Genomic DNA, 16,490 nt, shown 5'->3' on the forward strand with positions numbered 1-16,490 from the left:
TAAATTTGAGTTTTTTTAATTAGAATATTGCATAATTCAAATCAAATTATTGGAAAAATTTGAATCAAATATTACATTTAAAGAAAGAAGTAGAAATACTATTACACTAAACAAATGTTACAATGCTGTACAAACATTCAGAATTCGAAACGAACGAATGTGTTACAATTCATTTCATTTTTCGAATGTTTTGAAACATTTGACCATCCCTACTATTCCCATGAAGGCCACTGTAATATGCTTACAGCCATTTAGACATTATTGGTTGATATGCAAGTGGTAATGCAGTGTGCAATGCAAGGTAACTTTTATAATCACATTTTATGCCTGAAAAAAAAAATAACATAAAAATGACGTATTCACAGAAAATAAATTAGTCTTGAATATTATAAAAGAATAGCTGCAGCCTTCCATGTCGCTTTGATCTTACGATAAGTCAACATGTTTTTAAGCTCAGTTACGCAAACTCTGTTGTATACTGGAAGTAAGGTAGCAATTTTTTAATTTCTTGTCATAAAATCATTAGTTATGTTTTTTGAGAAAATATAAAATACAGGTCTCACAAATTACAGATTTGTGGTAGCTGTTTTAAAGGGACTTTGAAATGATAATATAAAATGATAAATTATAAATATAAAAAAAAATCTGTGGTATACTTTCATTATTTATTTTGTCCCCTTTTCCTGCAATTCCATTCTGAAATTGTGAGTATTTCAGTTCCTGTTAGAAATTAAAGTGCAGAGCACTGTTATATTCCACACAGCCATTGACTGCACACTCTAATGACCTATTTATAACTGTCCCTAATTGTCCAGAGCAGAGAAGGTAGCCTAAGTTACAACATGGCAGCTCCCATTGTTTTATATACAATAAAACTTTACACTTATTTTGTCAATATTTAAACAGCTAATGAAACTTTAAAAACTACATCTACGTGCAATTTTTAGACTAATCTTTTCTTTGAATGTATCATTATACATTGCATTTATTTAGTGTTTAATGTCCCTTTAAGAATATTTGTTGAAATGTATTAAGATATATAAATCTCTCTATTTTCCCCAGGTCTCACAGAATTTGCACCTCCTTGCAGTGGACATGGGAATTTCAGCATGGACTCTTGTGTGTGCAGCCCAGGCTGGGGTGGAGAAAATTGCTCAGAGCCTCTGTGCCCTCTGGGTTGCTCAGGACATGGAACCTGTATAGACGGAATCTGTGTGTGTGAGCCAGATTATACTGGGGAATGGTGCACAGAACCCCTTTGCCCTGAGGAGTGCAGTCCACATGGGCAGTGCCAGGATGGGCAATGTTTGTGCCAAGAGCCATATACCGGTGTGGGCTGTGCAGAACTAAGGTGCCCAGGAGACTGTTTGGGAAAAGGACGTTGTGCCAATGGGACTTGTGTATGCCAAGATGGCTTTGCTGGGGAAGACTGTGGGCGCATGTGGTGTGTAAACGCCTGCAGTGGCCGAGGACTGTGCCAGGATGGAGTCTGTGAGTGCGAGGAGGGATACACCGGACAAGATTGCTCTGAAGGTAAGCATTCTCTTCCTTGCATATTTAGGGCTAGAGAACAAGTGAAACACTCAAATATTAGCTATTTATGCATTAACGCTACTCAAGTGAAAATCAATAGCGATTTAGTATCTGGGCTCAGTCCAAAAGTTATTTTTGTTATTGCTCGTCAGTCTGAATCTATGGAATACTTAATTCATGATTTTAAGGTGAATATGGTCTAAAACATAGCTTTATTATACCCTCTGGCCGCCCATCACAGAACTATATTTTATGAGGTGATGCTTCTACTCCTTATCCAATAGCTGTGTTAGCCATATGGTACTCAACGGTCCAATACCATTTGGCACAGCTATTGGATAAGAGGTTGAAATGAAACCACATGAAAAACAATAGTTTTGTGGTGGGCGGTCAGAGGGGGGTTTATAATAAAGTTATGTTTTAGAACATATTCAAGTCCAAGTTATGAATTATTTAATTTACTCCATAGATTCAGGCTAGCATTTCAAAAATGCTAAAATGTACTATCATTTTAAATGCTTTATTTCTGATATATATTATACATATATAAAACATTTTCAGAATGATCATGAAATAAAAAAAGAGCCAATAAGCTTCAGTGGGAAATAATTTATACATCTGAGGTTCAACTCAAATCTTGACAGCGTCTTGAAAATTAGAGAATCAATGCCAAGCTGTAGAAAATCCCTCTTCTATTTGCAAACATTACATACATTATATAAACTGTTATCTCTGTAGGGGGCACACTGATGCAAATGTATTTACATGAATTCCAGCAAATTCATATGGATTTTGTTGTTATAAAACCGTGGCAAGAATATTACAAAGTGAACTAGTTGGATTTCTATATACAAAGTAGACATGGTGTAAAGTTATAAATCAAACAAATATTTTAATGCTATAGTAAAATGCTTTAATATGTTATAATATTGAATTACTAGATGAAGACATATTGTAACTGAGTTTAACCTTCGTAAAGGGGTCAAACCAGTTATCTACAAAATATCAGAGATAATGTGTGTTATCCAGCCTGCAAACACAGTTTTATATTGACAAGAAGTTTTCATGCACATTCTAAGTTGGAAATTGGGAGTTAAAGGGATATGAAAACAATGTTTTTTCTTTCATGATTCAGATACAGCATGCAATTTTCAGCAGCTTTCTATTTTACTCCTATTATCAATTGTTTTTTGTTCTCTTGCTATCTTTATTTAAAAAAGCAAGAATTTAAACTTAGGAGATGGCCCATTTTTGGTTCAGAATCTGGGTTGCGCTTGCTCATTGGTGGATACATTTAGACTACCCAGGTGCTTAACCAAAAATGGGCCGGCTCCTAAACTTTTTCATATAAAGATACCAAGAGAAGGAAGAAAAATTGATAATAGGAGTAAATTAGAAAATTGCATGCTCAATCTGAATCATGAAATTTTAATTTTAACTAGACTTTTCCTTTTAATTAAGCTTATTTGTGCTACTGTCACAGATTGAGGCATAAGGGGGAAATGTATGTTCTTAATCCAACCCAAGTTCCTCTCCCTTGTAGAGGGTTCTAACCACCGCAGTGTGAGTAGATATTTTCAAGTTCTAATCATATGAACTCATGGAAGCCCAGGTATTGCTAAACTCCCTATAGGGAGCCCTGGAGGAGTATTTGGGTGCTGTCCTTGAGTGCTCTCCAATTCCAGTGGAAGCTGTAACTACTGAAAGTACATGCCTCACAGATAATAATCTAATGGTCCCTTTAACACATAGAGCCTTGGATGTAGCTTGGGAGGTGAGTTTAGAAAAGAGCCTTGAGTCTTGAGCAGGCTTGAAAGACGGTCACTAACACCAGATTCTGCTTCTGGGAACTCTATGTCAGGTGATAGATGGGCACCTGACACTTTGACCCCTGCAGCAGTTGGCACAGCAGATCCATTCTTCATCAAGCACTTATCTTCCTCAGCTGTGTTTCAACTCTTTGGATAAAACAGGCATGGGCTGAAGCTTTTTTTTGGCTTAACTACTACCATTACTCAGACAATTTTAAAGGCAAAAATACCAGCTAATGTTTAGTTCTTCTAGTTATAAATCTTATGTTCTTAAGTGGCACCTCCAGCTTTATAATCTAGTTTCATTTTTTTTACAGCCTCCTAAATTATCTATAAGCAAACCTATGATTGTATAAGTTTGATAAGCATTTTACATATACTTCACACAATTACAAGTAAAAATATTTGTTTTCTCAACATGGTTATTTTCAATCTTCATTGTAAATTCTGTCTTAGTCTGTGGCAAAGGTAAAGGTGTTGCTGTTGAATAAATCTGTAGGAGTGAACTCTTATTGGTCATATTAACAAAATTGGGTGCCTACATTTACAGTATATGAGTTGCAGATGAACCCCTGGGAGTCATTTTAGCTGTGCTTTAGAAATCAGAACTTCTACTATCGCTTTGTCTTATTTTTTACTACTCTTTTGTTCCTGTGTTAGAAGGAACTTTTAATAAGAGAGGGACATTTACTTTAGTGATTTTTGTTGGTTTTGATAAAGTAATGATGTACCAAAAACTTTGTCTTTTTATTTTTATTTGTAAAATGTAATAATAATGAATTTAAACAAAAACACATACACAGTGTCAATCACCCCAGTCAGATCAGTCCAGAATGATTTAACCGGCGCTTCTTAAACAGCCTCCACCACAATGACTATTATTGGTTTTATTTTCCCTTTAATCTGTGTTTACGGTATGTGGTTGTGTTTAGTATGCACACTATAAACTGTTAGGGTACAAAGAGAGCAGGTTTATAACAATTTGTAGCTCTGCTCACTGACCATTCTATATCTCTCCAGGAGCCCAATCACATATGCAGCATCGCCCGCAGAAGCCGGTGTCACCAATTAATTTTTTAATTTAGCTATCTCATATATGCCGCCGCATTTATTTTACTCGTCACCCACTGTTTTTACTCCGATAAACTAACATAGAACCGGTGTCGGCAGTCAGTATCACATATTCAGCACAAAAGACTTACTCAGCGAAAATGGAGAAATTTTACTCCATTTTCATCTCACCACACATAGGCAGACGCAGCAAGCCTTGCGCTGAGTATATAAGTACCATAACTCCCTGTAAGTCTTAACAAACACCTAACGCATGCGCAATATGTACCTCTCAACCGCCATCCCCCCACCGCCATAACTAATTAATTAAATTAATTAACCCCTAATCCGCAAACCCCCACATTGCAAAGAATCTAATAAAGTTATTAACCTCTAATCCACCACCCACCCAAAACACAAAGGGTCTAATTACACTATTAAGCCCTAATCCGCCAAACCCCCACAACGCAATTTACCTATTAACACTATTAACCCCTAATCCGCCAACCCCCCACAATGCAAACTACCTAATTAACCTATAAACCCCTAAACCGGCAACCCCCAACAACGCAATCAACCTAAATAACTTATTAACCCCTAAATTGCCACCCCCACACAATGCAAAGTATCAATCTAATCACCAAGCCCCCTAACCTAACAGTCTCTAAATTAACCCCAATTAACTACAATTACATAAAATAAAGACTACTTTTAAAAATAAAAATTACCAAAAATAAAACATCCTGTCTTTACATAAAAAAACAACCTAAGAATAAATTTCAAAAATCAAAAAAATCTAAGATTAGAGAAAACCCTAATCTAATACCCCTATAAAAACAAAAAAGCCACCCCAAAACAAAAACACCCCCTAATCTAAGTTTAATAGCTCTTTTACTTTAAAAATACAAATTAACCTCTAACAGTAAAACCCAAACTCAATCAACCCCCCAAAATAAAAAAGTCCTAACTCTAAAAAAATCTAATCTACCCATTGCCCCAAAGGGAAATTTGTATGGGCATTGGCCTTAAAAGGGCAATCAGCTCTTTAGTGCCCATTAATAAAAATAAAAAGCCCTAATCTTAAAAAAAAAACCTAACAAAACCCAAAAAAACTAACACTAACCCCGACATTGGTACTCACCATTCCTGAAGTCCGGCATTGAAGGTCTTTTTCTAGGCGGTTCCATCTTCATCCAGCACGGGAAAATCTTCTTTCTTCATCCCGGTGGTGCGGAGCAGGATCAGCTTCGGCGTGGACATCCGACATGGAGGCTCCTCTTCATGCGATTGTCCGCCGCACACTGAAGATTGAATGCAAGGTACCTGTTTTATATTGGGGTACCTTGCATTCATATTGGCTGAAAATTTCAAATCAGCCAATAGGATGAAAGCTACTTAAATCATATTGGTTGTTCAAATCTATTCAATATTTTTTTCTGTAATCTTAGATTATTTAATTTTTTGTAATTTTAGGTTTTTTATTTTAATTTAATCTTAGGTTGTTGTTTTTTATGTAAATTTAAGGAGTTTTTTTCATGTAAAGATAGGATTTTTTTTATTTTTGGTAATTTTTATTAATTTTTAAAGGTAGTCTTTTTTTAAATTTTATGTAATTGTAGTTAATGGGGTTAATTTAGGGGGTGTTAGGTAAGGGGGCTTAGTGATTAGATTGATACTTTGCATTGTGGGGGGTTAGCGGTTTAGGAGTTACTAGTGATATTAGATACTTTGCGTTTTGGGGGTTGGCGGTTTAGCGTTTAATATGTTAGGTACTTTGCGTTGTGGGGGGTGGCGGATTAGGGGTTAATACATTTATTAGGTAGTTTGCAATGTGGTAATAATAAGTAGATTGCATTGTGGGGAGATGTTGATTATTAGTTGCGATGGGGGGGGATGGCGGATATAGGGGTTTTTACGTGTTGGGTTCTTTTTTTTGGAGGCGATTAGATTTTTACGGGTTTAAAACATTTTTTATTTTTTTACTTAAGTGCCGGCAGTTCATGATCAGCCGGCGCCGTAAATGTGATTCACTCGGTGTGCAAGGTGAATTTACGGGTGGAGTGGGTTTCAGCAGTTGCTGTAATCTTGCCTCTGGAGATTAGGAAAATCCAGGTTTGCTGAAATTCCTCTAATAGATCTTCCTCTCTCACAGCTGTGCCCTATCTCTTTGAAGCTCTGCATACTTCCCATCCTATCTCCACCCCAATGTGATGTGAATCTGCCTTCATATCTTCATGTTTTCAACCAGCAGCCTTCCCATCCCACTAATGTGTCTGAGATTAAGGTTTAAAAAAAAAAAAAAAGACTAAAATAATATAACTCGCTAAAGGTATATTTTTATTATCTGTCCCTAATTGAAAATAACTTAAGCTTGCAGAAATATAAAATGGGAAAAAAGCCAACTTATGCAATGCAGATACATTACATTTTCGTGCTGTTCACAGTAAATAGCATTTTGAGCAACATATTTTTGTGGTGATGTTACCATGAAATCCAGGTAGATACAGTGATAGGGAAGGAGAATGCAGTCTCCCTCTCCAGCTGCAGTGCAAGGGGGTCACCAGGAAACCCCAGGATGATGACACGTAGAGGTTATCTGCCCTGTAGAATGTATGTGTATGACTACAAGGGATCAACATGACCTTCTAATTTTGGGAAAAAAAAGTATTAGTGTCCAATGGACACTGCTATGCTCAAAATATTAAAAATGACATAAAATGGACAAAAATAATAAAACTATATTGCAAAGTATTCAAGACAAAGAAATCCAGTGAGCCTCAAATGCATCAAAATATTTATTGCATCCAACTGGAAAACAAGGTAAAAAACAATGTATAAAAGAAATGACTAACAGCCCTCTGCCAGTCTAGTATGTTAATTAAGTATAATTGAACATTTTATATTACAGTATCAAAGTGTTTAAAGGGACATGATAGTCAATTAAAGTTTTATGTTGAGACACTGGGGCCTATTTATCAAGCTCCAAACGGAGCTTGACGGCCCGTGTTTCTGGCGAGTCTGAAGACTCGCCAGAAACAAAAGTTATGGAGCAGCGGTCACAAAGACCGCTGCTCCCTAACCCTGTCCGCCTGCTCCAAGCAGGCGGACAGGAATCGCCGGAATTCAACCCGATCGAGTACGATCGGGTTGATTGACACCCCTTGCTGGCGGCCCTTTGCCCGCGAGTCTGCAGGGGGCGGCGTTGCATCAGCAGCTCTTGTGAGCTGCTGGTGCAATGCTGAATACGGAGAGTGCATTGCTCTCCGCATTCAGCAATGTCTTGCGGACCTAATCCTCACTGTCGGATCAGGTCCGCAAGACATTTGATAAATAGGCCCCAGAGTATGCAATTTTAAGATAATCTTTAATTTACTTCTCTTATCAATTTTAATTTGTCCTCTAGTTCTTTGTTAAAAAGAATACCTAGGTAGGCCCGAGATCAGCAATGCACTACTGTGAGCCAACTGGTGAACGTTGGCCACTGGCTATACACATATGTCTCATGTCATTGACTCGCCAGATGTGTTCAGCTAACTCCCAGTAGTACATTGGGGCTCTGGAGTTGACTTTATCTATGTGATAACCATTTGCATAAGTTAAACAAATAGGGCTAGATTGGAGCTTTTTTTTTTTTTTTACCGTCATGCCCAGTTGAGCACGTATTACAGGTTGCAAGTAAAACTTTTGTTCTATACAGGCACTCACTAGATAAATATAAAGACAAGCATGCATTGTCCATTGTAGACTCCCAACTTGGCATTCACAAGATAAATACACACAACTGTGTATGTTTATTGTGGGTTACAAATCCCACCATACACTACTACTTGGGTAAATGTCACTTCCAGTTCCTAGTATATCCAGTTCCAGAGCACTCACTCTGTTCAAATGCCTCCCATCGGAGAAGCACATTTGGCCATTCCCCCCCCCCCCCAATACAATGAGCTTGGTAACGCCACTCTAGTATATTGCCTGATTTTTCTTTCAAGGCGAGAGGAATACAAAGAAAAATAAAATGCCCCAAACAGAATAAAAGTTGCAATGTACAGATGAAGAGAGTTATAGGTGCATGTGCTCTGCTCATCATTTTAAAAATAGCATTAAAACAGTGAGTTATTTTCTTACGTTTAGACATAAAGAACAAAGGTCCAGAGTGGGGATATTTGTCTTGGTCTTGCTCATTCTCCAGATGTACATGCCCATGTATATAGCTCTATCCCTATCACAGAGCCTCTTACTGCTTTACATGTGCAGATAGCTATATAAGAAAATGCTGATTGCTTTCATCTTTGAGCAATACACAGAGATTTGTAAGAATCAGAGAGGATTTCAATAAATAGAAGTTTAGATTTATAGATTTTAAAATGGAGTGAAGAAAAACTCATTTTAAATGCTCTACTGAAGTGTATTACAGTGTTGATGGAAAATATAAGTAAGACTATCTTCAAATCTGTGAAATTTACTGAACATAATATAAAATGTTTACTGTTTCGGAAGACCTGGAAGGAAAGATAGAAGAGAGCTCCCCAGAAATATTATATGTATTAATGTACATCTCAAAGAGTCATTAAAGTCTTTTTTTTCCCTTCTAACACACTGTATTTTACAGTTACTGTTTTTGATTCTTTAAAAATAGATTTTCTTGTCATAAAGCAAACTGAATTATTCTGAAAAAAGTTGCCAGCAGACACGTTCACAGGCAAAAAAGTTTGGTCAAATTAATCTTTTGTTAAATATTTTGGCCGACATTTAGGAAGCACTGGGCAGACAAGCGATCTTGTCCACCCGGTATCGTGGCCAGTGGGCAGCAATATGTTCCCCGCATTTATCATTGCACCAGCAGCTGCAATGCTGCAAATTGCTAGTGTGCGGCCAATCGCCCCCAACAGAGGCTGTCAATCACCCCAGTCGGACTTGTCCGGGTTAATTTTAGTCCTCCATCTAAGAGATGACCACTGCTTCTTAATTATCAGCTGCAAGCTTGCTTATGTGAGTCTGCACCAAAGCTACATAAAGCTGCATCTCACAGCTTTATAAATTTCCCCATTTGTATTTTCAATATTCGTTGCCCGTGCTATTTGATATTCATCTTGTTTTAAAAGAGACAAATACTGACCATTCTTGGAACATTTACATTTTTTTAAAACTAAACTAATATAAATGTTCCTTTGCTACATGTGATAAAATTCACCTGAAGTATAAAATACTTAGCTTTAGCACGCTGGAGAGCAGCGCTAATTCCAATCCTTCTTCACAGATCCCCAGGGTGTACTAATAGGAGTCTTACTGCGGCAAATCACAGGACATGCACTAAAGGACCTTCTTCTTTAGTACGGGCTATGGGAGCCACTGCGCTAAGCCTCATATTAGCACGGCCGGAGATCTGTAAAGAAGAGGACGGAGTTAGCACTGCCCTTCAGGTCGCTAAAGCTATGTATTTTAACAATTTAAAGGAAATGAGAGGAATATCCGTGTTTTCTTAATGAATGTGCGTTCAAGTTCACCCTCCCCATTCCTGGCCCATAGTCATGTCAGGTGGAGGGATTCCTTTAACGTGGAGGTGGCTGGCAAGGCAAAACCATAAAACAATCCAAGGTCAAAGCTGGCAGCTGGCAAGGCAAAGTTGTTAAACAATACAGGGGCAGGGCAGACAGCTGACAAGAGAAAGTCGTTAAACAATCCAAGTTAAGGATACGCCAAGGTATAAACAGACTGAGAACAAGGAATAAGTGTTAGGTTGCTGAAAATTGGCCAAACAAATGAGCAACACAAAGACAGACTGAGGCTACTTATAAAGGCCAATGGGGCATGATTAGCAAGGGGTAAGCAATGTTTATGGTTACCTGTATAAGTGCATAAGCAAAATATTCTATGATGCTTGATGCTGACTACTAAGAAGGTGATAAGCACATGCACGAAGAAGGGGAATATGAGAACATGAAAGAACAAAAGCAATTGATCCCCTCTCAGTAGCACGACCCCAATGACAAGAGACAGAAAACTGCTGTCCCGGCAGGGAAGGTACCTGACAGTGCCCCCTTCTTAAAGGTACCCTTCTAAACACCTCCCGGATGATCTTGATGTGGTCCACAGGCTACCAAGAGCACTCTTCAGGACCATACACCTTCCAATGAATAAGGTATTCAAGTTTGCCAGCATGAAACCTGGATTTAAGAAAAGATTGTACCTCATATTCACACTCTCCATATACAACGTCAGGAACAGGAGGAGAGGGAGTATGGGGAAGTGAAGTATTAGGGACAAATGGGTTGAGGAGTGATGTATGAAATACAGGATGGATTTTGTAGGAGGCAGGCAGTTGTAAACTATATGTCCCAGCAGTTATCTGAGCTAAAAAAGGTCCCACAAATCAGGCTTCTAATTTATTGGTGGGACAAGTAAGTCTCATATTTTTTTTTTTTAGATAGCAACACTTTATCTCCTACACAGTAAACTGGAGCAGATTGACGTGTACAATCAGCTGTTTATATTTTACTTCACCTGTTTTCATAATCTTCTGAACGATTAGGCAAAGCCACTGGATGCAGGCTATAATTGCTGTAAAAGGAATTAAAAGTAGTGGAGTCATTCTGGGCGTTGCTATATGCAAATTATGTTACAGGCAAAAGATGATACCAGTCATGCTGCAAATAAGTACAGTAGCTCTGTAAACATGGCGCCAAAGTTTAATTGGTTCTTTCCACTTGACCATTACTTTGATGATATTATGTAGCAGTGAGAGAAAATTCAACAGATGACAGAATTCTTTCCAAAATAGTGAGATAAATTATAACCCTCTGTCAGAGATGATTTCCATGATGTCTAACTATCTCCTTTATGAAAGCTGAGGCTTTCTCTGCAGCTGAAGGTAGGTGATTTAACGGATAAAATGTGCCATCGTGGTTAGACGATCAACAACAAGTATAGTATTATGACCAGAGGAAGGCAATTCCACAATGAAATCCATGGCTACTGAAACCCAAGGTTTAGATGGCACAGGCAAAGGTACAAGAAGACCACAGGAACTTAATAATGATATCTTGACCCTGGCACAAATGTCATAAGATTTTTTTATTTTTTTATTAACTTGATTCATTAAGCCAGGCCCTCAGAAATACTGCTGTAGTAGATGGATGGTCTTGCGTATGCCTGGATGACCTGCCAGTGGAGCATCATGAACAGCAAGTAAAATCTCTTGTGAACCTCCAATATATAAGGCATTAAAGGATCTGGATTAGCTAGAATTGGGACTTGAATAAACAGATGAGCTTGATAAAAGCTGTTTCAGCTTTCAATGGCCAAACAAATGGTTCACTGGAGCGTGTAAGGGCTGTGAGAGGCATAATCTGTTGAGAAAAAATTTGTATAAATTCCTGATATAAATTCTCAAAGCCAATAAAACACTGAACTTCTTTTTTGTCATGTAAGGATAGTCAATCCTTAATTACTTAGACATTTTTAGGATCCATTTGTACACCAGTGGGTGAAATAATGTATCCCCGGAAATCAATGGTATTAACTTTAAAAGTAAATTTTTCCAGTTTTGCATACATATAGTGAGCATTTATCTGGTGAGAATTATAGTCATATGTCTTTGATGTACTTTTATAGAAGGTGAATTCACAAGAATGTCATCTAGGTACACCACCATGCATGTATCCAACAGATCTCTAAAAATATTGTTAACAAAAGCTTGTAAACTGTCTGGGGCGTTACATAACCTAAAAGGCATCACTAAATATTTGAAATGCTCATAGTTTGTTCTGAATGCTGTCTACCATTCGCCTCCTTTACATATGCATGCAAGATTATATGCTTCTCTAAGATTGAGATTCAAAATTATTTTTGATGAGCATAAATGCTCTAGATGTCCTGGGATTAAGAGAGGATACCTGTTCTTTACTGCAATGCTATTCAGTTGAGGATAGTCAATGTGAGGTCATAGAGAACCATCCTTCTTACCCACAAAAAAGATCCCAGCACCACCTTGAGTAGTTGAATAGTGTATAAAACCCCTTGTGAGGTTATCGTCCAAATAAGTTTTTAAATGGGACAATTCTGACTCTGAAAGTGTGTAGATATGGAAATAGGGTATGGGTGCTCCAGAGAGAAGATGTATAGGCAGTTGTATGGTTCATGCGGAGGAAGAACTTTGGCCCCTTTTTTTCTTGAATGCATCTTGAAAGGACATATAAACCTCAAAAATCTGCAGCTCTTGTGAAGTAGAAGTATTTTCAGGAGTAGAACCTTCAGCTAACATAGAAAATTGTGCAAGGCATTCAGGAGAAGAAAAAAAATAATGGTCCATTTGGCCCAATTCACCACTTGAATATTTTGATGAAGCCAGGGCATACCCAATACTAGGGGAAAAATAGATGACTGGACCAAAATGAAGGATAAGTATTCTTTATGTCCAGGTTAAATAACTGTAAGTAAAGGAACAATTTAATAAGTGACTGGTCTGAATTTTATGGAGGATCCATCAATGACCTGTATAGGTACAGGAGAGGATTTAGACAACTTTGGTATATGATGCTGAATAGCCAATGTATTATCCATAAAGCTGCTGTAGATCTTGAGTCAGGAAAGGCTGATCCCATTGGAGAGAAATAGAAACATTAACATTAGTTGAATTCTCTAATATTTACTTTGCAAGGAGAGGTGACCATTGTAGCTCAGACTTACCAGAAGACTGTTGACCTCTAAAAGACCAAGAGCAAATCAAGTGATTGGCACCACCACAGTACATACAAAGGTTCAACATTCTCCTTTTAACCCATTCCTCAGCCGAAAACATATCTCCATAGATTCAGGCATAGCTATCAGTGCAGAATTAACAGGAGGAGAACATGGGGCCTGTCCGGCAAAATGCGTTTCAGCACATACATGGAGATTATGTCTCTCTAGTCTGTTGTCTTGTATCCATCAGTTGATCTGTATGACCAGCAAGGCAAAAGCTTCTAGAGAAGTAGGAGTGCTGACCCAAGCCAATTCCTCTTTAATTGCTTCAGATAAACCAAGGCGCAATTAACTCCAAAGAGCTGCTTCATACCAGCCACATGAAGCAGATCAATATCTAAACTCAAAAATGTAATAAAATAATGTTTACCTTGCTTTAGGAAATGTAGAATAGTATCAGAAGTAAAGGCTTATTGGAGATCTTGAAGTAAGACATCTAGAGCTCCAAAAAAGGAATCTAATTAAAGGCAACATGGTTCCTTTGTCTCCAGGAGTTGGTGGGCCCTGACATCTAGAAATGAAATAACTGTATGAACTTTTAAAAATTCAGTGGCATAGATATGCGGTTAAAGTGACAATAATAGCTGGAAGGATGTCTATAAAATCCTATACCAAGAATGATCCCCAGAGAAATGAGCTTGAAGAGGTACTTGCAGTTCACTTGTAAATGCAGTGGAAGCAGAAGTAGTTCTGGAAGGGCTAGCTACAGGTATGCTTTCTTCGAGAACTGTTGGTTTTAGCTGAGACACTTGGGTTCGCAGCTGAGTAAGGCCTTCCCGAACCAGTTGGCTAAGCTGTGACATATGTTGTGCTAGATTCTACAATTGATACCAAACTCTTGCAGCCTCTGACTTATTTCTCTCTTGTTTGTAATGTCAGGAACACAACTGGTACTACAGCGTTCCAGTTCCCCCTCCCTATTCTTGGCCACAAGTTGGCATTAGGTGGAGGGTTCCTTTAACAGGAGGGACAGTGACAATAGTACACTTGGAAAGAACAGGGGCTTGAGATGCAAGAGTCAGGTGAGAAGAATGTGTCATGCAAGGCAAGGTCATTAAACAATCCAATGTCAGGGCAGGTAGCTGACAAGGCAAAGTCGTGAACAATCCTGGGTCAGGGCAGGCGGCTGGCAAGGCAAAGTTGTTAAACAATCTGAGGTCAGGGTAGACAAAAGTATGAACAGATTGAAAACAAAGAATAAGCTCTAGGTTGCTGGTAACTGGCCAAACAAACAAGCATTGCAAAGACAGACTAAGATACTTATAAAGACCAAGGAACTTGACTGGCAACAGGTGAGCAATGTATATGGTTACCTGTATAAGGTCATAAGCAAAGTATTCTATGATGCTGACCACAATGAAAGTGCATGCATGTGAATAGCGAATATGAGGACAAAAAAGAACACCTGCCACATTGCCAGACTTGGAAACATGTCTATGCAGGTGCAGAACATGAATATGAGCAAGTGTTCTCCCTACCTGCGTGACCCTGGCATCCAGAGATGGACACCTGCCATACCGGCAGGGAAGGTACCTGACAACAAGACATTCCTATCAGTGGAAGAGGGGGCCTAATACTGCCTCAATCTCCCACTCTGACTTATTTGGAGGGGTATGAGACCCCTCATTTAATTGTCAGGTAATCATTGTGGTAATGGTGATCATCTGCCCCAATTAAGCACCTCTGCAGTGTCTGATGAGGGGGGAGTTTTAGGGTCTCTATTCTACATCCAGTTTGGGAAGAGAGGGGCTACCTCTTTCCAATGTGGTTTCTCATACCCATATCATTTATTAAGTGATTGTCATAATAATGTCAATCACCTATTTGGTGTATTTACTTTCTGGGGCTATATTTACTGTCAAATGTTTTATTGTATGTGTCACTATATATTTTAAAAGTAAGACCACATGTCCACAATACAGTAAATGTTTGTAAAGCTACACAGTCATCAAAGATTATTTAACAGTTGATCCTTATTATTTTCATGTTGGAATCTTTCTCTAATGAAATAGTTACTTGCTGTTATGAGAGTTCTAATGGTTTCTAAAAGAGTATCACACTTGTTCTCTGTTAAAAATTCTACAGTTTTTAAGCCTATGGGGCCTATTTATCATCAGTCTGTCCGACAGACATCGATGAATGCTGACAGCATATGCTCTCGGCATTTATCATTGCACAAGCAGTTCTGGTGAACTGCTTGTGCAATGCTGCCCCCTGCAGATTTGCAGACAATCGGCAGCTGGCAAGGGTTGTCAATCAGCCTGATCGTATTGGATCGGGCGGATTGATGTCCGCAGCCTCAGAGCAGACGGACCATAACTGCTGTTTCCGGGGAGCGAAAACAGGGGCATCAAGCTCCATTCAGAGCTTGATAATTCGGCCCCCTTTTCTCTCTTATGTTCAATTGCTAACTTATTTTATGTCTGTGCAGGAATATTTATTGACTTAAGAGTTACAGCTCAAAGACCAAATTACTAATAGTAATTTCAGCTCAAATGTAAGCAGTAACTCCTTACAATAATTGGCCCTATGCAAATTGCTAAAGACATATAAAACAGTAAATGTCAAAAGCTATTTTCTGATTACATTACATCATTTTGTTTTACTCTATTAAATATATTACACTTCAATTCCAATATGGATTGCACTTTGAAACTAAAATTATATTCTCTTAATCTTCTGAGGATTCTTGCATGAAATTGATCAAACTTTATGAAGAAAATTAGAAAAAGGAAAACCAGTTTCTTTGCAAGCAGGCAGAGGGAATAATGAAAAATTAACAACCAAAGATAGCTCAAGTAACCAAATTACTACTGGGGAGAGTCATTTATCAAAGTCTTTGCACTGCAGAACTGGTGCCACAGTGATAGAAGCAAAGGCAGAAGCCTAAACACAGGGGTCATTTATCAAAGAAAGAAGTTTATCAGAGTCTTCCTGCTATGAAACTAAAGTTGCATAATTTGTATAAACATACTGCACTGAATAAAGTTTGTTTAAAGAGCAAGAAGTGTCTGCTGTAGTTCTTGCTATGTACCTTAGATATGCTTTTGCAAAAAAAATATAAAAAAGTGAATGCACTAACATTCATCTCAATAAGCACATAACATGTTTACAAGGCTACAAATGTTGGTGTTGCTAGAATTTACTTAAAGGAGCATGAAACCCAAATTTTTTTCTTTCATGATTTAGAAAGAGCATGCAATTTTAAACAACTTTCTAATTTACGTCTATTATCTAATTTGCTTCATTCTCTTGATATTCCAAGCTGAAAAGCATATCTAGATAGACTCAGTTGCTGCTGATTGGTTGCTGCAAACAGATGCCTCGTGTGATTGGCTCATCCATCTGCATGGCTAT

The 16,490-nt window shown here is 38.1% G+C and overlaps 1 protein-coding gene across 1 annotated transcript in view; it reads left to right on the forward strand.

The window, feature by feature from the left end:
- Positions 1-16,490, forward strand: part of TNR (tenascin R) — a 1,235,916-nt gene that overhangs the window by 842,833 nt on the left and 376,593 nt on the right. Inside the window, 1 exon segment of the mRNA XM_053693306.1 lies at positions 1,063-1,533. Within this exon segment, the coding sequence (XP_053549281.1) occupies positions 1,063-1,533 (471 nt within the window).

Source organism: Bombina bombina, chromosome 10 (assembly GCF_027579735.1).
Source record: "Bombina bombina isolate aBomBom1 chromosome 10, aBomBom1.pri, whole genome shotgun sequence".
Lineage (NCBI taxonomy): Eukaryota > Metazoa > Chordata > Amphibia > Anura > Bombinatoridae > Bombina > Bombina bombina.